This window comes from Aquarana catesbeiana, linkage group LG03, assembly GCF_042186555.1.
Source record: "Aquarana catesbeiana isolate 2022-GZ linkage group LG03, ASM4218655v1, whole genome shotgun sequence".
Classification (NCBI taxonomy): Eukaryota; Metazoa; Chordata; class Amphibia; order Anura; family Ranidae; genus Aquarana; species Aquarana catesbeiana.
Window position 1 is genome coordinate 174222434 of NC_133326.1, and position 26037 is coordinate 174248470.

The 26037-nt window shown below is 41.5% G+C and overlaps 1 protein-coding gene across 3 annotated transcripts in view; it reads left to right on the top strand.

Moving 5' to 3' along the window:
* Window positions 1-26037, top strand: part of SEMA3D (semaphorin 3D) — a 352301-nt gene that overhangs the window by 142625 nt on the left and 183639 nt on the right. For all 3 annotated transcript variants that reach the window (XM_073619546.1, XM_073619544.1, XM_073619545.1), the window contains exon 4: window positions 15642-15704. In XM_073619546.1, the coding sequence (XP_073475647.1) occupies window positions 15642-15704 (63 nt within the window). The remainder of the gene's footprint in view (window positions 1-15641; window positions 15705-26037) is intronic.

Genomic DNA, 26037 nt, shown 5'->3' on the forward strand with positions numbered 1-26037 from the left:
AATTGCAACATCTAAGCTTTCCAAGGATTCGGCTGGAAACAAGGATGTCTACCTGGTATTTCCCCTTCCTGTACAATAAGCAACGTGATAACCCATTTGATCTGAATAAGGTAAATAGACAGTCTCTGCATGTCTGACCTTCCAGTAAATTCTATGAGCATTCTTACATCTCACAAATAAATTCCTTAATAACGCAATTTGAAAAATGTTTTCAGAGAAAGAATGCATAGATTTTTGTATATTTTGAGTATTGAGGGAGACAGGAATTCAGATACAGTCATGTTCTGGACACCTGAAAATAGAAAAATTGAAAGCCAGAACCCAGAATAACACTGCCTTTACCCAGTGTGCCTGTTTTTTGCTAGAATTTGCTAGCCTTCTTCAGTTGTGTTTTGTTTGTGAATTTCCTCTACCATTGACTTCAAACATAATTCCCTGCTGCATTGCATACAAAGAAACTATCTGGATTTAAATTTCCTCAGCCTGGACCCTGCTGGATTGGACACGTGAGGCTAGCCTGGAATACGACCTTCAGGCACTATGCTCTGCATTATGGTACATTCAAAAGCTGAGTGTACTGTAAAAGTTAGCTGCAGAGCGCATTCTTTGTCCAAAGCCATTAGAGAGAATGACCCTGTTTCTGAACACCCACTTTGTGAATAAGACTGTTCAACACCAAAAGCTACCTCACTATTTTAATAGTTGGGCACCTTTCAAATAAATGTCCCACCACTGCCAGTTTTACCACAGCAAGGGTTAGCGCAAAGGCATTGATCACTTATGCCATCTGCTGTGTGGATTGTCATGCACACTCTGTGCTCTCTCTTTTGGTGCTCAGCACAGATAAAGCATTGTCCTGCTAATGCTTCTGCATTCAAGCACCGCATGAAACTCCATAAACCAGTTTGTTCCTACTGTCTACCTACAGTGATATGGTCAGTTCCAACCATGTGATACTCATCAGCACCAGCTGCCTGGGTTTGTGAATACATGATACCTTGCCTCTCACTTTGGGCCTAGTTGCATTACTTATAGAGGGGTGCAACATGTCTGCACATAGACACAGAAGGGCAGTCTGGCTGCTACAGAAGATCCCAGCCCATGCTCTCCTAATGGTTCTGTAGGGTGTCTACTTGGTATCCTCTGAGGAAATCAGCACCTGCAATATGGAACATTGTACCCCTATAGTTAAGGGGTCTGCTTCATCTGAGTCTTGCTCAGCTATGCCAGGTGGGGCTGGGATCCCTCCCCTGTTGTCGGTGGCTTCCACCTCCACTCAGGACCTTTGACCACATGCGCTGAACTCTTGTAATTGCAAATTGCACTTATGAGTTCTGTCCGAAGCCCCGCTGTGATCCTCCAATCTGTGATGTATCAGGTGCCAGCCTCAGGGAGCTGCCCTGCTCATCACCATAAAGTAAACTCGAAGACAGGGCTGCAATCTGATGACATCACACCAGGATTAGTTGTGAGCTGGTTCATGTTGTCCAAATTCAGTGAGAATCATTTAATGTCTAAGACAGCTTTATCCTTGAAAGCGGAAGACTCACTTGATCTTTTATGATACTCAATCTGAGATATACAAAATACAGTAACCCTAGCAACTAATCAACAACCATCTCTTAAATGACCTTCAGCAGAAATGTGAAATCTAATTGGTTTCTATAGTTTGCATAGCACTTTACATATTCTTATTGCTCTTGGCAATGCACTACTGAATAATTCCAATAAAATAAGTCCTTTTGTTTTGACATGCTAGCTACAATTTTATGATTCTCTCGTTGGGACAGTAAATCCACCTAAAAGTATACTGTAACTATACAAAGCTAAAAGCTAATATAAAGCTATATTGAGTGAAACTACATAAACAGGCTTATATTTGAATCTGAAAAATATTACATCTTAAGAAGAAATGCTTTTTAAAGTCCTTACCATAGTAAGAAAGTTAAAATGGTGTATTTTTTTAGCTTAGTTTTCAGATCCATGTATACAAAGTAAAAGGTAATATGCATTTGGCAACGTAAACCTGCAATATTGCACAGAAGCCAGTGCTGGTAGATGAGATAATGTCATATTTCTAAACTCCCTAGACCATTTTTCATTATAAATAGAGTTTTACAACAAAGAAGAATTATCTTTAATGGACATCAAGCATTAGCTGAAGGACTCTGACGCACAGTAAAAAAAAAAATCTAAACTATTTATTAAGCAAACAGTAAATCACATTTGTACAGAGCTGAAACCAGTTTAAGCTGCATACAGAAAAAATAGCATAATGGATTCCATACACTACCTAGTCTTTGGAAGTGATATCCAGAAATCAAGTATTTAAACAAAACGGGAGCATGGGGAGCAGTGGCAGTTTTTACAAATGTGCACAGCATTATGGCAGATTTATGTCTGGGTTTGCCCTACTAAAAATCAATGCTCTCCCTTATCAATCTTCAGAAATTAGTGCTATCTTGGCAGAGGCTTTTTTCTGCTGCTGATGTCAGACTTGTTCAGTCATGAGGCAGTGATCCAGTACATGTGTGATGGTGTTGCACCGCCCTGCCACAAGTCTCTTTTGCATCTTACAGATATCGAAGTGTACACTATATTGCACATGCAAAAAAAGAAAAGCTAGTAAAAAGGAATTTCTTTTACCAGAAAACTGTACCTTCTGTATTTTTTTTTTCTGAGGTCACATCTCTTGAATGATCTAAAATGATAAAATATTTTTACTTTTGACATATGTGTATTTTTCCACTAGTTGGGAAATATCTACTTAATTGGTCATAGTCTTCCATTTTACTATAGAGAAAAAGGTAATTTGACTGTTATTGTGCATACACCACATTCATACATTACCCAATTTAAACAAGAAGATCTCGGTTGGTCCCAGAGCTCTAGCAGTTCAGTGGAAGATGGGCACAATTGTTTGCCTGTTATCCTTAGAGAGCCAGCCAGTCTATTGCCCTTTACACACGGTCGGACCTTAATCGGACATTCCGACAACAAAATCCATGGATTTTTTCCGACGGATGTTGGCTCAAACTTGTCTTGCATACACACGGTCACACAAAGTTGTTGGAAAATCCGATCGTTCTTAACGCGGTGACGTAAAACACGTACATCGGGACTATAAACGGGGCAGTAGCCAATAGCTTTCGTCTCTTAATTTATCTCTTAATTTATTATGAGCATGCGTGGCACTTTGTGCGTCGGATTTGTGTACACACGATCGGAATTTCTGACAATTTTGTTGTTGGAAAATTTTATAGCAAGCTCTCAAACTGTGTCGGAAATTCCGATGGAAAATGTGTGATGGAGCCCACACACGGTCGGAATTTCCGACAACAAGATCCTATCACACATTTTCCATTGGAAAATCCGACCGTGTGTACAGGGCATATGACTTTGCTTAGGTGACCATAAGTGGATTCTGCTGTAATTAGATTACTAAGTAGCTAAACACATAATGTAAATTGAAAGAATTAGATGTATGTTTCTGTTATGTTTAATTCATGGACGCTATTATTCTTAATATGTTTCTGAATTACGGTAGTTTAAATATTTTAAAAATCTATATATATTTTTGTTTTACTTATGGCACTATTTTTTATGCCTTATTATATACTGTAGGTTCTCTTCATTTGACCAGTGTGTGGTCTGTGGCAGCAACTTATTTTCTAGATCACATTACTAAAACTGTATGTAATTTAATTGAACTCATTTAACAGTGATTACTATTGAATATACCACTTGTTTGTTATTTCAATGTGTTCTGATACAAGCTGCCAATTAAGTTTTACTGCTAATTATTTTGCTACAGCTAAGTTTTTTAATTGTCATTGTAAAAATGCTACACAGCTAACAGCTTTATGTGTTATATGTCAATCCATCTGTGCACATTAACAGAGGGAACCTGCCAATATATAGTAAAATTGCAGCCCACAAAGAACATTTTCATTCAATAACATCCATAGATAATGAATGTACACAGGAAGAAATTCTTCTAAAGGAAAAACCCAAATTAAACAAAAATAGAAGTTTTATATCCTTAAAGCCCTTGGCAAATCAGACATATATAAAGAGACACTTCTGACCCCCAAAAATCAGATACAGAGGGGCTGACCTGTTTAAATAACATTTTGAAACTATTAAAAAAAATATTGCCAAACACAAATAGCCAAGGACCTGAACAAATATTTTTAAAACAAAAATTTTAACTAATGTGATGGTATGTTAACTTTGGCTGTGTGTTATAGTAAATGTTTAATGCTGGCTTGAACTGTACCTATAAAACTTTAGAAAAGGAACAAAATTAAAGCAAAAGCAATTAACACATTCCCTGGATTAAAAAAAATGCAAATAGTTAATGGGGTCTTAAGTGGCCCCTATTGCATTGCAAATGGCAGTGACTAAGCATAAAATATTTCTGATTACTGTAATGAAAACAAAACAACTCCATTGACTGTAGCAAGTTTAACCTATAAACTACTCATGTACAGTGCCTTGAAAAAGTATTTATACCCCTTGAAATTTTCCACATTTTGTCATGTTACAACCAAAAACGTAAATGTATTTTATTGGGATTTTATGTGATAGACCAACACAAAGTGGCACATAATTGTGAAGTGGAAGGAAAATGATAAATGGTTTTCGATTTTTTTTTACAAATAATTATCTGAAAAGTGTGACGTGCATTTGTATTCAGCCCCCTTTGCTCTGATATGCCTAACTAAAATCTAGTGTAACCAATTGCTTTCAGAAGTCACCTACAGTGCCTTGCAAAAGTATTCATACCCCTTGAAATTTTCAACAAATGTAAATGTATTTTATTGGGATTTTATGTGATAGACAAACACAATGTGGCACATAATTGTAAAGTGGAAGGAAATTGATAAATGGTTTTCCAAATATTTTACAAATAAATAAGTGAAAAGTGTGGCATGCATTTGTATTCAGCCCCCTTGTGTCAATACTTTGTAGAACCACCTTTTGCTGCAATTACAGCTGCAGTCTTTTTGGGTATGTCTCTACCAGCTTTCCACATCTAGAGAATGAAATTTTTGCCCATTCTTCTTTGCAAAATAGCACAAGCTCTGTCAGATTGGATGGAAAGTGTCTGTGAATGGCAATTTTCAAGTATTGCCACAGATTCCCAATTGGATTTAGGTCTGGACTTTGACTAGGCCAGTCTAACACATGAATATGCTTTGATCTAAAACATTCCATTGTAGCTCCATTGTAGCTCTGGCATAAATAATTAAAATGCATAAAACTTAAAACATCTTTATGGCCTCTGTATTAATATATCAGTACTATGCTTTATATATTTTGTATATCATGAAATGTTCACTGAGAAATACAAATGCTTTACATTGTAGATAAATGACTCTAACTCTTGTCTAAAGTTCAAAAAAATAATGGGATTTGTGTGCTTACCATAAATACTATTTCTTTGAATCAATTGCCTACAGGAGGATTGGACATGGCAAGCAGAAAAACTGTCCCCAGTATAACACCACCTTTACCCAGCATGCCTTAATTTTGTAGAAAAGCAGTAATAAGGGCATGAACAAAAAAAAAGAGGGGTAGGACCTATGTCCCTTAATGGGCTTCAAGAGATGGATTTTATGGTAAGTACAGAAAATCCCATACAGGAATGACTCCACATGGAAGGGGAGAAGAGAATACCAAACCTGAGCCAGTGAAAAGCTGATCAACCAGAACCCACCAAAACAGGTGCAAGGTGAATATGTCCCTTAAAGTTCTCCTGACATACTCTGTCCCCAGAATAGAGTACCTGCAGTAGGAAGCTAGGGTGTTCTGCCTACTGACAGTCCAGAGAGGTCCTCTGATATGGAGGAAACTATTTGTTTGGAGTAACTAAACTATAACCCTTAGGATGGAGGAACTAAGGAGAGAGAATCCCCCATGTACAGTGTGAGGAAACTATCCCAGTTGCCTGAAGAGGTAGAAGTATTATGACAGGGATTATCTGGTCCACAGACCTCCAAGGTCAACAGACCTCTTCACACTCCAGGAGAAGAGGGCTGAATGGAGCTGGGATAAATAAGAAAGGGGGAGGCCATCCTAAGGGTTGTTTCCCCAGCATTGTACACTTCTTCAACGAAAGGAGTGCCTGATGACAAAGGAGCTAAAAGTAAACAAGGTGTAATCTGCAAGAAGAACCCTCTAATGGGATTTTTTAGGGCATTAACTCCAGAAAAGTAGAAGTAGTTTTTCTTAAAAAAGTCAAAAAGTAAAAAATAAACAGAAAGTTCAAGTGCAGAACTAAAACAATACATTAATGCGGTTACAATAAATATACATAATAGTTACAGAGCAAATAACCACAATTCTCTCTCAGTGGTACACACAAGGACAGAGTTATACCCAAAAGGGACAGAGTAAACAAGGTGTATGTCTTTTTGCTTTCACAGGAGAAACTGAGGGCAACACAGCCATAGGCTGGGAGTACAGGTCCTTTTCTAGGTAGGGGACAGCTACAGCTGTTTATGTTCAACCTTGTAGGCCAAGGAGTCCCTTTGGAGGAGTGGAGGCTCAGCTGGGGCACAACTTTAGGATCTGAGTTAACATATGGACTAGAGCAAGGGATCCAGGGGTAAGAGGAATCCAAGGAGATGCAGAATTGTCCTTTGCAGCAGCACTGGGGAAAAAACAATGAACATTGTCCTGTGCAGTAGCACCAGGGAGAAAACAAGGAACAACTGTAGGGGCACCAGAGGTAAGGGATTAGCTTATGGGCTTAAAGTGTTATCTTTGCCCCTGAATGCCACAGAGGTACACTATCCATGGACCTGCCACGATACAAAATCAGCCCCCAAAATCATTTTCTTCAAACTTATTGTTATGTTTGCTGTTAACTGATAGTTGATGTGGGTTACTAAACTCTTCATTTTTAAAACTCAATAGTTACATAGACTAGTTTGAATATCTGTCAAGTTTTTCGTGCTGTCACAATGGGAAATCACAATCACTTCCCACTTCCCTCTCACAAGGACATGAAGTGTGGGATAATCACAATACATAAATAAAAAAATAAATAAATAAATAAAACCCTTTTTAGTTGAATGATGTTGGCTAGAATCTCTATTGTGTTTTTATTGCTGTTTATGTCCCCTTCATGGAGATTTCCTTCACTTCAAGTCCCAGTGGCACCCTGTGTATCAGTGTGTGACAGGATGCACCAGGGACAGAAGTGGAGGGCAAAGAACACATACAGGAAAATAAAAGCCAAGCAAAATCAACAATGAAATAATAGAGTTTAGGGCTAGAGTCAGCTGGAGCCAAATATTGATTATAAATATATATTCCATGATCTCTGATTATGATAACTAGAGCACGTACAAAAGGACATACAATTGTGATATAATTCCAAAAGGCCTGTAGTCCTATTTCATTGTTCATAGCAGATAAATAGGTAAAGGCAGCAATATACCGGTTAATGCTCATTAAAGAAAGAAAAATAGGCAGTGGCAGCTTCATGTCTTCTCCTCAATCCCACATCACTGGGAACCACCACAATCACATCTTATAATACAATTCTGTGTACTTGTGTGTGCTGTAGAAAAGTGACCACTTAGAGATTTTACACAATGCTTAAAAACTCTAAAGTGCTTGTTATCATATTAATGTTGCACTGTACACAAGCATCACTTATTAGCAGTTATTAGGCCATGTATGTCCTCTATAACATCTTTCTCTATTCAAAGCATGCACACTACAGAAAAAAACAAAAACTGAATTCAGTGTGTAGTAGCACAAATGGCTGCCTACTAAGTGGACAATAAATGTCTCCACCACAGGTATACCAAAGAAAACAGCTGCATTTGTACTTACCCTGAAAATTATGGCTTCTATAATCAGTACAAAGGAACAATAATGTAAACACTGATTCCAACTTCCTTTTTGAGCACCTTACAAGAGGACAAGCCAGTTCAAAAATATTTTTAGAGACATTGGACTTTCTAGCCATTTGCAGATGTGCCATATTGTCTTGTTGAGCCTGATTATTGCTTCAATTGTTTACATTTTCTTTCATAGCATTCTTTCCATGCCACATTCACATTATGTTTTAATAACAATGAGTTTTTGAGTAAATCCTATATATTTCTGTGCAAATATGAAAAAATTTGACTCAGTATTAATAATGATGTGGTTGGATCCACAACATGACATTGGCACAGATAAATCAGGAAACAGATGTTTTTCCTAAAGTTGCAATAGAAGAACTATAAAAACAATATGAAAGGATTAAAGCACAATATAGAATGTAAATAACGACATCAATCAACTGCTTTTAAAAAACAGAGTTTTCCATTATGCTTGTTTTGCCATGATACCTAAGGAATGCAGGTGTGAAATTACCTTGTCAGAAAGATAGATACTAACACCAACATACTGATAATAAAATAAAAGATGAATATAAAATAGCTGTGCATCATTTTGGTTTACATTGGTTAGTATTTATGTAAATGGCCGCATCAACTTCATGTACTCTAAAGTATATTTAAATCCAACAAAAGTATTTTATTATTTTAATGGATAGGGAAGGGAATGGTTAAAACCCCTGTCAGTTTTATTTACATGTGTAATCTATTCATTTTTCTATTTTCCTTTACTGTAGATTCTCAAAAGTCAGGAAAATCTACTTTAGGCATTTGCATTTGCAAGTGTCCACATTAGAAGATGTCCCCTCTATTCCTGTTCTGGTGACAATACAAATTCTTAGATTTTTCAATCCCCAGCTGGTCCACAGACAGTAAAATAAAATCTGACAGAGGTTCTAACCCCTTAACCACTCTATTCAAAACAATTTTTTTTTTTGGCTTCAGTTGCATTTTATCTCTCTAATCTAGTCTTAAAATCTTAATCTTAAAGTGACTCTGTGCAATGGTATTGCACAGAGCTGCCCAAACTTCTTGTTCTCGGATTCCCCACTATTGCTCTCTTCCTTTTCTCAGTGCGCCACCATAGGAAACCACATCCTTTGGGGCACACCTGATTGCTCCCAAGCGGGCTGTGTGTGTCTATTGACACACACACGGCACAGATGGGCCCTGCCCCCTGCTCCCTCCTCAAAGGATCTAATTGACAGCAGCGGGAGCCAATGTGTCCTGCTGCTCTCACATAGTCCAATAAGGAGAGGAATAGAGAGCAGTGCTGCTGAAAACTCAGGAACATCGTTGGATCAAGACAGGGCTTGGCTAAGTATTTAGGGAGGTGAGGGGGCAATATAATGGGAACATTTTAACCTAAATGCAGGGAATGCATTAAAGTAAGAAATGTCCTGCCTTTAGAACTACTTTAATTATGGTTATTTTTTTTAAAAGCAAAGGTGAACATTACATTTCCCTTTCCTGTTTACACACAAATTCTGGACATAAAAACTAGACTGGGCTAATTTTTTATTTACAAATTAAAGTAGCTTATCAAATTTTGTGTAATACATCAGTGGAAAAATATGCACTATCATTTGGGCTGACCAAGAGAGCAGTTGATTTCCACTTTATTCAAAGTGGATATGAGTCTTTATTTATACCAGCTGCAAGTTTAATTCTGTTCTGAAAATGATGTATAACAACATGGATATTATCAACCGCATGCTGAGAACCACTGTTATAAAGCAGCAATGTATATAATAAACACATACCACAGCTGATGTCACTGGCTAGAGTTTTGCATGACCTAAAATGGATCAGACACTGCTCATGTCCTTTTAGACCGCATCCTACTTGCTCAAGTATAAACTATGGAGTGCAACTAGGCCTAGCAACAACGTCAAAAAACTTTTTTTTTTTTAACAAACAAAGGTGCTTTATTGTCAAAGAAGGCAAAATTACAGAATACCAATTGACACTGTACATAGCTCTGCATAGTAGGTGTACATGCTTTACCACAATATGTTCCATTCACTATAAATAACAATATGGCATTGTAAAAGGACATTTCAATACCAGTAACCAAGTACTTCTAAATTTCCGTCCACTAGATCCACCCCCACCCACCAAATACATTAGGAAACAGGATGAAGTGTATTTCCCTAAGAGGCCATCCACGGAGCCCAAACTTTTTCAAATTTCCACGGACACCCACAGTTTATATATGTCATTCTGTACATGGGGATGGCTGCTTCAATTTGTGCTTCCCAGGCCGCAACCGACGGAGGGGAAGAGTCAATCCACTTCATAAGGATTTCCTTTTTTGCGTAGAAAAGAAGATAGCAGATTAGGAGTTTAAGATGATAGGGCCTTTGTTCATCATCAAACACCCCCAACATAGCTAGCGCAGGCAGACCCGGAAGAGATACCTCCAACCTGGAGTTAATTTCTCCAAAAATCGCAGACCAAAATGTCACTATGACAGGGCACTCCCAGAACATATGAAAAAAGGTACCAATTTGCATCTTGCATTTAGGACATATGGGATCTCTCTCAGGGAATATGCGATGGAGTCTCTGCGGGGTGTAGTAAACCCTATGTATAAATTTGACCTGTATCAGTTTGTCCCTAGATGCTATCACTAATTTAGGGCCGTAATCTAGACAATCGTCCCAACCCTCCTTGTCCAACGGTGGGATATCCGCCTGCCATCTTTCCCACAGCTTTCGTATTTTGGGGGAATCCTTTCCCAACAGCGCATTATAAAGAGAGGATAGAGGTTTTAATAGATCGCCAGGGGACAAAAGTTCTTCAATGGGATCGGCTTGTAGAATTGGGGGTTGTGGGAACTGAGCCCTAGCCGCGTGTCTAAGCTGAAGATATCGAAATCTCATCCACTGTGGTAGCCCAAATTTAGCCATCAACTCCTGAAAAGAGAGCAGTTCTCCTCTAGGCATTATATGCTCTAGTGTTATAATACCGTATCTAGCCCAGACTTGAGGATCCGGAATAGTACGGAAGTGTTGTAGTGCTGGGTTTCCCCACAATGGATGAGCTGAGGATAACTGCCCCGGCTTACGGAACCTCCATCTAGCAGCCACCCATACCCTCCAGGTTGCCCGGGTGGGTCCGGGCACCTCAGGGTAAGCCCCCGGCCCTCTATAAGGGAAGTTGCGGAGGTCAGTCAAGGAGCCCAAACTGTTGGCTTCAAGACAGACCGCAGCATTAGATCTTGAGCCCTGATACCACCAGTGCACTGTTACTAACATGGCTGCCCAGAAATAGGTTTGAAAATTGGGGAGAGCTAGCCCCCCCAAATCCGCGGGTAGCCACAATGTGGACCGAGCCAGCCTAGGGGTTCCCCCGGCCCAAATAAACAAACTCACTAGCCGATCAATCTCCCTAAATAATGCAATAGGAACCCAAACCGGGCAGTTTCTAAATAGATAGTAGGTAATATCATCATTTTAAGGAGATTGATGCGTCAATCAATTTTTGGCAATGAATTCAGAGGGGTTTCTTGTGATTACTATCCCTAGATATTTAAATTCCTTTACCATTTGCAACGGGGAAGATTGGGGTCCAGAGGTAACGCCTTCGTCTAAAGGGAATATAACAGATTTGGTCCAATTTATATTAACCTGGGACAGTCCTCTTGTAGAGAGGGCCCGTCATTGTTTAAATATAAAAGTGCATCGTCGGCATAGAGGGAGAGGCGCTCTTCCATCATACCCACCCGCAAGCCCCGGACATCCGAAGCACCCCTAATAGCAATAGCCAGGGGCTCCAGTGCCAGGGCAAACAGGCTGGGGGAGAGTGGACATCCCTGCCTCGTACCACGATATAAATTGAAGGGTTCCGAGACACAATTATTAGTACGTACGCGGGCTCTGGGAGTATGGTATAGTAATTGTACACCATGGATAAATTTGGGTCCAAATCCGAACCTACGCAAGGTTTCCCACAAAAAGTTCCATTCAACCGAGTCAAACGCCTTTTCGGCGTCGAGAGAGGCAATAACTCTGGACCCCGGATTGTCATGTTAAATTAAGGAATAGGCGTCGAATATTGATATCAGTTCCCTTACCCGGCATAAAACCCGTCTGATCAATGCCAATCAGATCTTCAATAACATGAGATAGACGGATAGCCAAGACCTTAGCGAAAATCTTGGCATCCACATTAATTAAAGATATGGGCCTATAGGATGCACATTCAAGTGGATCCTTACCGGGTTTAGGAACCAGCACAATAATTGCCTCGTTCATGGTATCAGGCAGAGTCTCCAATGTCGCGTATTTAGAGAGTAGTGAGATCAATTTGGGAGCCAGGAGCTCAGAGAAATTGGAGTAAAATTCAGATGGTAACCCATCTGCCCCAGGGGCCTTCCCTCCCCGGAGATGCCCCATGGCTACCTGGGTCTCCTCAAGCGTAATATCTGCCTCCAGGCCCTCTCTTGCCTCGTCTGACAAAACGGGAATGGATAGGGAATCAAGGAAGGAGGATATGGAGGAGTCAGAAGCAGTTGTTCTAGAGGAGTAAACCTCCAGAAAATAGTCACGAAATCGATCATTAATTCTACTGGGAGTTGTTAGAATTTGGCCCGACCCCTCTTTAATGGAACCTATAGGGGTTGAGGGTATGCTTCCCTTAGCCAGCCATGCCAGTAACTTCCCATTCTTCCCCCCATGCTCAAACAACCTTTGTGCTGAATAGAGTAATGCTTTGTCTGTTTGAGTCATCCTTTCAGTGGATAGAGCTCGTAGAGCTCGCTTCCATGCCCTATATCGCTCATCATCAGGAGTAGAGACATTTTCGGACTCCAACCTAGTCACCTGCTCCTCAAGCTGTTCAAGGGAGTGAGTGGATTCCCATTTCAATCTATTGATATTGACCCCGTATTCCCCCCGCATCCAAGCTTTAAAAGAATCCCAGAGAACAGGCGGGGAAGCTGAACCCGCGTTGTCCGTCCAAAAATTGCAGATGGAGGCCGTGAGAGGTTCCTGTAATCTCTCATCATTGGCCCAAAATCTGGACAAGTGCCACAGGCGAGTTCCTGGAGGCACAGTCAGCGCCAGTGTCAGACATAATGGGGCATGATCCGAGATCCCCCTGGGAAGCACAGATAGATCCTGAACAAATTTTAGTGCAGGGCCAGAAGCATAAGCCAGGTAAATTCTCGATAGAATTTTATGTGTAGCTGAGTGGCAGGTGAATACCTTGGACTGCGGGTAAATGTGCCTCCAGATGTCAGTGAGGGCGAACGTGTCTGCCCACTGCCTGAGATCCGGAGTGTCACGTGCCGAGCCATGCAGTCGATCCAACTCTACCGAGGGGACCATATTGAAATCTCCCATGAGATATACCAAGGCGGTGTCAAGTTGCACCACGATTTGCATAATCTCATGAAGGATTCTGCCAGTAGCCGGTGGTGGAACATAGACACCAACTAAAACCACATTTTTATCATAGACATTAGCATGAACAATAACAAATCTCCCCTCCTTGTCAGTTCTGACTTCTAGAAGTCTAAACGGCAAAGTCTTGTGGACCAGGATGCTGACCCCACGGGCATACGTGGAGAAAGTGGAGTGGTAGTTTGGGCCAACCCAGGCTTTTCTAAGGCAAGGTGTTCTTCTGCTCTGCATATGTGTTTCCTGAAGAACACAGATCTGTGGCCTGTGTCTATGCAGGAAACAAAACACTAGGGAACGCTTCACAGCGGTATTAAGTCCCCGCACATTCCATGATACTACTCTAAACTCGGCCATTGGATACTGGGTAAATTAAAAATATGAAAATGGGCCAATCCGTGAGGGCAGCATCCAAGTCCAGCAACACATTCATTACCATGCATAACACTATGTCATGAGATCTCAATAGCAAAGTAGACAATTTTAAGCACCTGAAAAGAAAAAAACTGATAAACAAAAACAACCCTTCAACCATCCCCCCCCCTCCCCGCATCCCCCATCCCAACACAGGAATGCTTTGTTCCCAAAACATCAAAAAACCCACAGGTCAGGGAGCGTGGACCAGTGGGTGTAGACACTTAGTGGATAACACATCCACGTAGAGCGATGAGAAGCTCCGCCGCCACTAAAAAATAGGAGATGGAGCTCCAGCAAAAGAAAAAATATGGTTTGTCAAACTGTTCCATTTCTTGTCAGTGTTTACTTCCTTCTTGTTATGCGGAGCACTGGATTTGGTGCAGTACCTTCAGGATGAACAAGGCTCCCAAACAACATGTCCGGAAGGAAAGCAATCATCTAGGCAGTAGTATACAACTTCCAAATGTGGAAGATGGGATAATTAAGCTTGCAGTACCTTACTTGAGCACTAGAGTTCGCCAGTGCCTAGTCCAGGGAGTCAGTCCATCAAGATATGATGTAGAACCAAATCACAGGATGGATGAATAAACCACTGAATAAGCCATAAAATGGCAGGCTTAGAGGCATAATTCATCTGGCACAGCCAGGGGCACAGTACTTAAAGTTCTTGCAGGCAGGTTTTGCAAAAGGCACAACAGGTGCAACATTAGTCCACCTAGCATTGAGAGGCATATTACTACAGAGCATTAAATAGTCATGCTATGAATCCCTCCAGCAGCATTCAGCGATTAGGAGGCAATGACTCCAGCCAAGCAGTGGCATCCCTGGGGGACGTAAAGAACTTGGTTGTCTCCCCATCCTGAACCCGAAACCGTGCAGGAAATAGTATGCTATATCGAATGCCTTTAAGACGCATGGCTGCCTTCACCTGGTCAAAGGAGCGTCTAAGCTTTTGTGTCTCCACAGAATAGTCAGGGAAGATAAGCAATCTGCTGTTTTGGTGCTTCAATTCTCCTTTTACCCTGGCAGCCCTGAACACTTCATCCCTGTCACGGAAATTAAGAAACTTTAAAATAAAAGTGCGTGGTGGTGCTCCAGGAGGGCCCGGTTTAGGAGGTATCCGATGGGCCCGCTCAACGGCGTAGAATGGCGAAAATTGGGCCTCAGGGAGAAGGTTCCGGAGCAGCTCTTCAATAAATTCAGTCGGCCGCTGACCCTCTAACCCCTCTGCTAGGCCTACAATATGGAGATTGTTTCTCCTGTTGCGATTTTCCGCATCCTCAGATTTATATTCCAGGGCTCTGATTTTAGTATGGAGGGCGCGCAAATCAGCCCCATGATTCTCCACAGTATCTTCCACATACCCCAGGCGCTGCTCAGCATCAGACAGTCTGGAGCGGATTTTGTCCATATCAAGTCTAATTAGCCCCACATCTATCTGCACCGCATCCACCTTAGTAGTTAGGGTGGGGAGAGAGGCCTGGCAATTACCTATGGCAGCCAGCACCTCAGCCAGACCTGGCTGTGTGGAGGAGGATTGCTCTGGCTGCAGTCTTTGAGTGACCATGTTGATTAGAGCGAGCCGCTCGATTCCCACGCGGTCTGTACATGCCGCCGCTGTTTCCTCGGTCACAGGGGGGAATTAAAGTTTCTTACCCCTTCCTTTTGATGTGCGGGACGAGCGGCGGTACATGTATGGAGTTCTGCCGGTGTTTGGTGCCTCTCAGCCGCCTTTTAGAGGGAGACAGTCCCGGATTGCAGCGGAGCTCTCACAGACACGTCTGCTCACAGCGCCATCTTGGCCACGCCCCACGTCAAAAAACTTAATTGATTTAGTCTTTCAAATGAACAATAAATTCTAATAATAGCAATATGCATGTGTTTGGGTATACTGACATTTCACATTTTACTATTTTAGATTCACTGGCCTGCACCTAAAGAAAGAGTGGAATTTTGCAGACTTGCTGGAAAAGATTCAAATGTGAGTGTTCTTTATTTCTTTCATTCTCTATTTAACTGTAATATGCTCATTAGTGATGGGTTATTCTGTCCAGGATCATATTGGGAGGGGGGAGGAAGCTGGTGGATACTAAATTCAGGCCATTTTTAAGTCCAATAGGCCAACTATTGTAAATATAAATTGGACATGGGGAGGACCTGCACTTATTGGATAAGGTCAATGAATATCTAAATACTGGAAATGTTATTTCAACAGGAAGTAGTAATTTGTTTACTTGAATCTCCTGGATAGTGAAACGAGCAGGGGAGTTTCACAAAATATGTTTCATTGACTAAGTGGATAGAGAGCATTATTCAAGCAAGGTATATGAACTTGCAATATATAGCCTTGGTGTGCCAAAATCCATTAGGTCATAAAAAACTGGTTTTGGCTAAGTTACTAAAAAGGACTAAGGTGCTGTAGAATTAAAGATGAATGGTAAAAAATATTACTCCATAGTCCCCACCTTAGTTCCTTGGGAATCAATTTTTTCTTTAGCAGGTGCTCAATACTTGGCTGTCTCTACAGCTGCAGAATTTTATGCTTCTTATAAGCATGGGGTCAAGCAGTGGTTTCTGAATATATTTATTATTATTTTTATTAAGGTTTTAACAGTTTTTGAGTGCCATTTTAGTCCAACATGTATTATATATGTAAATTCAAAAAGAATGTAAAGAGTGCAATAATGATTTATGAATTGCATTAGGTATACTACATATGGCATATCAGAAATGATCTCTTAACTGAAATGACTATAGTAAAATGTAATTTGATGGGTTGCTGCAATTTTCTGATGGCAAAAGTTCATTGTATGTTGTTTTGCTGTACCGAATAGATCTAATATGCCCTGTACACACGATCGGATTTTCCGATGGAAAATGTCCGATCGGAGCGTGTTGTCGGAAATTCCGACCGTGTGTGGGCTACATCGGACATTTTCCATCGGATTTTCCGACACACAAAGTTTGAGAGCAGGATATAAAATTTTCCGACAACAAAATCTGATCACGTCAATTCCGACCGTGTGTGGCCTGTTCCAACGCACAAAGTGCCACGCATGCTCAAAAGAAATTCCGCCACGGAACAGCTCGGTCTGGTAAAATTAGCGTTCGCAATGGATACAGCACTTTCATCACGCTGCAATGTTAAAAATGGTTTAATACAGCGCACTCTCTTCTTCTTTATAATGTGACAAGAATTAAGTAGTTTTGCTGCTCATATTCACACACACTTCTCACAAACTTATTTTTTTTTTTGTTCCTTGGGATTCCCTGAATATATTGTTATTTGTCACATTGTACAAAATTTTTTTGTTTTTTGTTTTTTTGATTTAAAGCCATTTTTCTTTTCGATTTTATGTTTGTAGTTTTTCAAAGGCTGATCTTTGTTTAATGCTATTTTTAGTTTTACTCCAGACTATTTTTGTGTGTGTTTTGTGTGTCAAGTTACCACAACACCATTATTATCTTTTATTATTTAATCTCAAAGAGATTGTTTGTTGTTGGTGTCCCTTTTTAATTTCACATTGTATTTTTGAAATGTACCTGAATCCTCACAAACAAACTGTCCTTTTTGAAGTAAAACACACATAGGCAAGTATAATTCAAACTAAAAATCCTTTATTAAGGGCTCATAACCAAACAAAGAGGGAGCCAACGCTGGATAAACAGGAGAAATTAGCGAAGCCTGGGACCCCCAGGGCAGACATCAATTCTTGAACATCAAAATTGGTGGCCTGAGGAGTCCATATGTAAGAGAGGGCAGTCTGGTCCAGAAGTCCCAGAGATCCAGAAAGTAGCAGATGACATCTGTGTCCCCAGGCTGTGGTACCACAAGAGGCTGCATCTTTTGGCCGACCAGACTGGATCCAGGGTTCTCACTTTCTGGTCTTCCTTCCACGCTTCATTCCGGGCTGTGGCTCTGCTGTTGGAGATGTGGCAGGAGGAGTAGTAGGACCTGGAGGAGGAGGAGGACTAGGAGGACCTGGAGGAGAAGGAGGAGGAGGAGGAGGACCTGCAGGAGGAGGACCATGTGTGAGTTCACAAAGGTGTGTATCAGATGTAATTTGGGCCCTCATCCCCTTATTAAGAGCCTCCAATATTAACGACTCACACGAGTTGTTGTCCCTCCTCCATCCTCTGCATTTTAGAGGCAATGATGGCAGCGAAGTCATCCTCCACGGTGTGTGGTGCTCCCAGTGCCTCTGTAGCCCTCCAAAAGAGGCCTATGGCAGCCTCCTCTAGGGTACTCCTCCTCCTGCCACTTTCTCTTTCCAGGTGTAGGGGAGGGACCTGCAGATGAGGCAGGCGGCTCGGCCACCTCCTGGCTGAGACTTCCCTGTGTATGAAAAAGGGACATGGTTTTAGTTTTTGCATCATCAATCACAATCATAAATTAGTACTCCAAACTAAAATCTAGTTAACATCATTGATTGGACAACCAGCAATATTTAGAGGAATGTTATACCTGGCTCAATCTGGGCTCCTCCACATGTTGTTGCCTGGAAGGCCCAGGTTGGGCGTCAGAAGCCTCAGCTGGGGGGGAAGGAAGCGCGGAAGGAAGACTGGAGAGGGATGACCAGGGTTCAGTCTGGCCTGCCAGAAAATGCAGCCTGTCATAGTACCACATCCTGGGGACATAGATGTCATCTGCTGCTCCAGATCTCTGCGAATCCTGGACTTTCTGGCGCTCCCTTACATATGTGCTCCTCAGGCCGCCAATTAAGATCTTCAAATATGTGATGTCTGCCATGGGGATCACCTGCTTCACAATTTCCAACAATTGATCCAGCGCTGCCTTCCTCTTTGTTTGGTTCCTGTAATGTGGGTGGTTGATCTCCCACAGACAAGGCAGCTCCCTGAACATGTCAATGAAGATTGCCATGAAGTCTGTATCATTCAAGATATCCATTTTAACTGCAAGACACAACACAAGACAAACCCTAATGTCAGCCAAAACTCTCCTAATCTTGTTACAATATAGGCCTCAATGTAGAAGCAGTATAGGCACAAGTATGTCTCTTACCTTCGTTTTTACGATCGGCGCCTCCAATGCTCCTTCCTCCACTCACAGATCATACGTAATACGTACGTGTGGTACGCTTTATACACACTGCGCATGCGTGTAACTCCGCCCGCCCCTGACATTCTTTCTAGTCTATTCCCCGCCCCTTTTCGTTCGGCGCAGTGGGTGAAGAGCACATGGCGGAGTCAGAGCAGGTGCATGCTAATTACAGGAATGAGGAGGAGGAGGAGGAAAGCCTGGATCCAGACACATCCCGATCCAGAAGGAGAAGATTTAAGGCCACAAATATGTCCTTTGGGGAGATGTTGGAGATGGCCGACATCCTGAAGAAGGCCGACTATGACGGGAAGTATGGGCCTTACCCCAACCCCAATATCAGAAAGGCCAAAATCATTGCAAAAGTGGTCAAAAGTCTGCACAGGAATTTCGGGGTACGACGATCGAAAGATCAGCTCAGGAAGCGGTGGTCGGACCTGAAATTAAGAGAGCCCGAGCAGTACAGGAAGATCCGGAGAGTGCTGCAAAAAAGTAAGTAGTTGTGCTGTGTTCCTATTCTTTTTGTCTTTATTACGTTCGTGCTGCTCCATATGCTTTTCTTAAGTGTTGTACAGTTTAAAATGTCAATTTTAATGTTCATGGGCCCATTATTTGTACGTATCAAACATTTTTCTTTCGGCCTATAAAACACCATTGTTTAGGCCATATGCATTTTCCTACATTTTTTAGGGCCTACTTGGATGCAAAATATTTGGTTGTGTAGATGGGTTTGTTACTAGAATGAAATGCAAACTAGATTCTGTGTAAGGAGAGGACACTCAGCAGCTGTTTTCACATCTGGACACTGGAGCACTAGTGTGGAACACAAGAACACCCTTTTTATTAGGGGGGGGCACACAGGTGATCCAGTGTATACTATAGGAGGTCTCCATCTGTGAAGCTTGTACAAAACAGGTAAAGTATTGCAGGTTGACAAAGGACAATAAAAAACCTACATCTTGGAACTCAGCTAAAATTGACAATTGTACCCCACTTCCAAGCAATGTTTCCTATTTATAGTTCTGCCATCAAATATCTGTGTGCTAATTATACCCTTTTTGTTTTACATAGGGGAGAAAAGACTCGGAGGACACCCCTTATCTGAGGAGACCACAGACCCCCCCACCTCTGGAAGAAGGTAAAATACCCCCAACCCAAGCTGAGCAGGAGGAGGAAGAAGATGTGGTGGAAATTGACACCACAACAGGTGAGTGTCTGCAACCACAGACTCAGGTAAGATATGGATGCTGGCAGTTTTTTGATACCTGTTTTTGTTTGGTTTCTCTCTTTTTAGGTGATCGTGATGTTGTGGATCGAGATCCTTTCACATCAGAAAGTGCCCAAATCCTGATCGGGGAGATCATGGGGTGTAATTTAGAATTGGAAAACCTCACAAAAAAAATCAATGATGTGATTCAAAAAAATAATAACATCATTGATGTTTTGGGGCAAATTTAAAACCCCATAAAATCACTATCTTTTTTTGTGTGCTACAATCTTTTAAATTTTTGAGTGATGTTTCGAAAAGCCAAATTTGGAGGATGCACACAGTGTGCCAACATGTGCTATCTGCCATCACGGGAGATCAATGGACGCGTTTTGGGGGTACAACCCCTTCCTCAATTATAAAGTAGCTGTGAGGAAGGGGTTGCTCCCCCAAAACACGTCCCCCGTGATGGCAGCTAGCACATGTTGACATTCGTAAATTGGTGTGCATCTTCCAAATTTGGCTTTTCAAGGGGTGACTTCACCCCATCTGAACGCAATATCAAACACAGTTCCTAAATACTCATGTCTGATATTGCCTTCAAGTTTTACCATATGTGAACTTTGTAAGTTCAAGTTTTTTGTGTTTCTTGTTGGTTTTACACAGGCATGTTTTATCGTAAATGGATTACTATTTTTGATAATGCCACCCCAAAAATTGTTATACAACAAACATGTTGGTTTGTTTTAAAAACCGGTTCTAAATGCACATGTCATTGTGCAGGTATTAAAAAGTTTGTTAATCAAGAATGTGTGCATTATTGTCTCAACGCTACAACACTTTTGTGGTGATGTAATTGCTGTTTTCTGAGAAAATGGGGGTTATTTCCTAAGGGAAAATCCTCTTTGCAATACAAGTGCAGTTTCAGTGCAGTTTCAAGTGCACTTGTAGTATAAAAAGTGTCTATGCCTTTAGTAAATAATGTCACCAAAGATTCAATTTTTTTTTATTTGATAAATGCTTCACAAATTGTCTGGCATATTGATGGCCCCCCTACCCGCAAAGAACTCAAGGTATCTTAACCCGAAATCACGGGCACTCAGGGAGAGCAAGCCAGGACGGCCACTTTCAAGCGCCGTCAGGGTTGTATCATGTAGATTTCCCGCCTCAGGCCCAACTGAACCAGCATAGTTGGCAGAATGTTGGCGTAAAAAGTTATGGAGAACACAGCACGCCAGGATTAGATGATTAAGTTTATACTCCGCCATATGGATGGGTGTCAGAAATAGGCAGAACCGGTTGGCCATGATTCCAAATGTGTTCTCCACCACTCTTCTGGCTCTGGCCAGCCGGTAATTAAAAACCCTCTGTTCCGGGGTGAGGGTCCTCATCGGGAATGGCCACATAAGATGTTCCCCCAGCGCAAACGCTTCATCCGCAACAAAGACGGATGGGAGTCCTTCCACATTGTCCTCTGGAGGTGGCAAGTCCAAGCTGCCATTCTGGAGATGCCTGTAGAACTCCGTCTGGGCGATGACTCCACCATCGGACATCCGGCCATTCTTCCCCACGTCCACATACAAGAAGTCGTAAATAGCTGACACCACTGCCAACATCACAATACTATTGAACCCCTTATAGTTGAAATAGTACGACCCCGAGTTGGGTGGTGGGACGATGTGGACGTGTTTCCCATCAATTGCCCCTCCGCAGTTAGGGAAGTCCCACCGCTGGGCAAAGTGGGAGGCCATAGTCTGCCATTCCTGTGGCATGGAAGGAAACTGTTGAGGAAAACAAAAATAAATTACTATTTTTGCACATAAACATGGCAAGCAGATTAGGCACAAACATTCTTGGCCAACCTCCAGATAGCATTTATTAAGGGAAAATGAACACCAAAGTATAAGGTACACCTATCATATTCCCCCTCCCCCCCTCTCATGGGCCATTTCTAACATTATAGGGGGGGTGGAATCTTGGACAGGTAACCCTCTTCACTTCATTGAGAGATGAATGCCTAAATACAGGGTATTACTTGGAACAGCCCCTCCTTAGTTACACTATTGGCAACCCACTGGACAGGTAAGAAGTGTCATAATACAAAGATATAAATACACACTGTACACATTTGAGGACATTTGGACATTATGATATTACCTATCAAGATAATAATAGAATACCAAAACTTTCAACACTACCATTGGAAACTTATATAGACAGGCCCTTGCACTACATGCTTTGGGAAATTCAGCCATACATCTGACCAGTAAAGAGATGGGTGTAGTGTGTATGGGTTTGACAAAGTCAGCAGATAGATGATTGAGGATAGATAGAGAATTGGGATCAGCTAACTTAGCAGTTGGGGGGACACCACAAAAAAAAAGCCTCTGGCACTCTGCCTAAATTTAAAGCAAAAATCAAATTTCTAAACATTTTAGGGGGTGTTTGGGGTAAAGCACTACTATGGAGCTGACAAAATACATTGTTAAGTGACTACATGAGGTGAATAACCTGGGGAGGTTATTGTAGGCAAATATGTATGAAGGACTAAAAAATAATTACGTAAAAATCCTGCATGAATGAGGACAAAGGGGACATTCACAGCATTAGGGAATGAGGAAAGATATACAATATCTTAGCAAACATTAAATACAATAAAATGTGATATTAAAGGATAAAAATCTTACCTTCATATACTCCTTCTGCAGGACCTGGATGATGGCAGAACAGGTCTCTGGGATAATGATCCCCAGAGCCTGGGGGGAGATGCCTGTTGAGAACTTAAGGTCCTGCAGGCTTCTCCCTGTCGCCAAGTACCGCAGGGTAGCGACCAGCCTCTGCTCCGGAGTGATGGCTTGCCTCATGCAGGTATCCTGCCTGCTGATATAGGGGGTCAGCAAAGCCAACAAACGGTGAAATACGGGGTCCGTCATCCTGAGAAAGTTCCTGAAATCATCAGGATTATTCTCACGGATCTCACGGAGCAAAGGCATATGAGAGAACTGGTCACGCTGAAGCAACCAATTCTTGGTCCATGAACTCCTCCCCACCCTGTTCATGGACTGGACTTGTGTCAAGGTCAGGACCCCAACACCAAGCCCCTGCACAGCACGAATTCTACGAGGAGTACGTATATGAAACATGGCTAGAAAACGGTCGGCTGCTCAGAACGAAGTAACAGAACGCACTGAAGAACAGCAAGGCCTGTGAAGAGCGACCTGAAAAACAGTAACGAACGAACAAGAACACAATGACTACTTAAAGTCACGCGGAACTTGCTTGCATGCACTGAAGAGCAGATACAAACCCACAAGCACAAACTGAACCGCAGAAAACGATCTGAAAGCCACGAGTCTGAAAAAGTGCAAATCGTCTCTCACCAAACTTTTACTAACACGAGATTAGCAAAAGGAGCCCAAAGGGTGCCGCGCTTGGTTCTGAACTGGCCTTTTCTAGTCTCGTCGTACGTGCTTGACATTGTTGGCGATCGGAAATTCCGAAAACTTTGTTCCTCCGTGTGTACGCAAAACAAGTTTGAGCCAACATCCGTCGGAAAAAATCCTAGGATGTTGTTGTCGGAATGTCCGAACAAAGTCCGACCGTGTGTACGGGGCATTAGCGTGGCTGTACTCTGCATCATTTATATTAGAATGTGGCTTACAAGCTCCAAAACGTTGAATATTTTTTTCTTACATAATAAAACACTTTTCTTTATTAGTTATTTATTACTCCATACCTAGTAGAATTTATCTAATCTTCTATAAAAAGTGCACCATGTAAATATAATACTATTCATTTAGCTATCACTGAGGTGTACCTTACTTGTGATAAGGTTTCTTATGAAATTGGGCTTGGGAGTGAAAAATCAATATTGACAAACGATAGCACATTTGTGTTATATCATGTATTTAATGTTATTTCAAAATAATATTAGACTAACAAATGCTATTGTTTAAACTGTATTCATTTTTATCAAGACTGGACCTCAGTACCTTTTGTGCTAGTCTGTACCTGTATATTGGGTATTTAATTTTGTTGAATAAACAACATTGTATAACAGCAATGTATTTATACAATTATACTTAACTGTATGTATTGTCTATTTTATTGTTATGTCAAGATTTTCATGTTATTTTTAAATGTATAATAACCCCTTCCCCCCGACTGTACGCAGATATGCGTACTCGGCTTTCCGGGGTTATACCGGGATGATGCCCACAGCTGCAGGCATCATCCCAGTACCGTTGTTTACAGCGGGCGATCGGCTACCCGTGTATAACAACCGATGCGGCTAAAAGCCGCTCGGCTGTTATACCGGAGGAGCGGGAGGGGTCATCCCCCCTCCCGCCGCCTCCCGCCGCTGTTACCGGGCCTCCCGTGCGATCGGGTGGCCCGGTATCTATTCGGCTGCCTTCGGCGGCTGGGGGCGGGCTGGAACGAAGCTGCGAGCGGCTTCGTTCCAGCCTTCTCGTTGTAAACGCGGAAGCGACATCATGACGTCACTTCCCGTTTACTCGGCTGCCAATGGCGCCGAATTTAAAAAAGTACACAGTATTCAGAATCGCCGTTTTCGGCGATCTGAATACTTTGAAGTGTAAAGGAGGGATGGGGGGTCTTTTAGACCCCCCATCCCTCCATAAAGAGTACCTGTCACCACCTATTACTGTCACAAGGGATGTTTACATTGCTTGTGACAGCAATAAAAGTAAAAAAAAAAAAAAATTTTTAAACACAATTTATAAAGTACAAAAATAAATAAAATAAATAAAAAAAGAAAAAAAAAATTTTAAAGTGCCCCTGTCCCCGCGAGCTCGCGCAGCGAAGAAAACGCATACGGAAGTCGCGCCCGCATATGTAAACGGTGTTCAAACCACACATGTGAGGTATCGCCGCGATCGTCAGAGCGAGAGCAATAATTCTAGCCCTAGACCTCCTCTGTAGCTCAAACCTGGTAACCGTAAAAAATTTTTAAAGTGTCGCCTATGGAAATTCATAGGTACCGTAGTTCGTCCCCATTCCACGAGTGTGTGCAATTATAAAGGGTGACATGTTTGGTATCTATTTACTCGGCGTAACATCATCTTTCACATTATACAAAAAAATTGGGGTAACTTTACTGTTTGGATTTTTTAAAATTCATGAAAGTGTCACTTTTCCAATAATTTGTGTTTAAAACACCGCTGCACAAATACCGTGTGATAAAAAATATTGCAACAATTGCCATTTTATTCCCTAGATTCTCTGCTAAAAAAATATATATAATGTTTGGGGGTTCTAAGTAATTTCTAGCAAAAAATACGGATTTAAACTTGTAAACACCAAATTTCAAAAATAGGCTTAGTCATGAAAGGGATAAACTGTAAAATGGTTTATATAAAGTAATGTGATCAGTGTAAATTGAAGTAATATTACATTTTACAGGGGAAACTGAATTTGTCTACTTTTTAAAGAAATGTATAAATATATGATGCACATACTACAGTACATTTAAAATATATTTTTTTTCATTTAAAAAGGTCATATAAGGACAGATTATATGAACCATAACAGACTCCAGAAAAAAAGATTTTAGGGCCTATTTATAAAGCAATGAAAGTGACAATCATCAAATATTCACATTGGGTTAATTGTTCCCTGTAATTTAAAACACATGTCCCAGGAAGATTCACTTGCATTAAAGTCATTGGAAAGGCAGAAGACTTTTTTTTTTTTTACCCTAATGCCTTCTCGGCATTAAGGTTACAAAAACCTTCTATGGTAAGCAGCGCTGCTCGTTTTCTCTCACCGAACTGGACATGAAGGCAGCAGAGGGAGCCGTTGACTCCTGCTACTGTCAATCAAATCCTGTAAAGAGGGAGCAGGGGTGGGGCCAAGGAGTGCTGTGTGTGTCAATGGATACACATAGCTCGGCTATGGAAGGAGCATAACAAGCTCGAAGAGAGGAGAAGCCAGGAGTGCTGGTGGGGATCCCAGAAAAGGAGGTTCAGAGCTGCTCTAGAGCTCTAGAGCAGGTAAGTATGGCATGTTTGTTATAAAAAAAAACCTTTG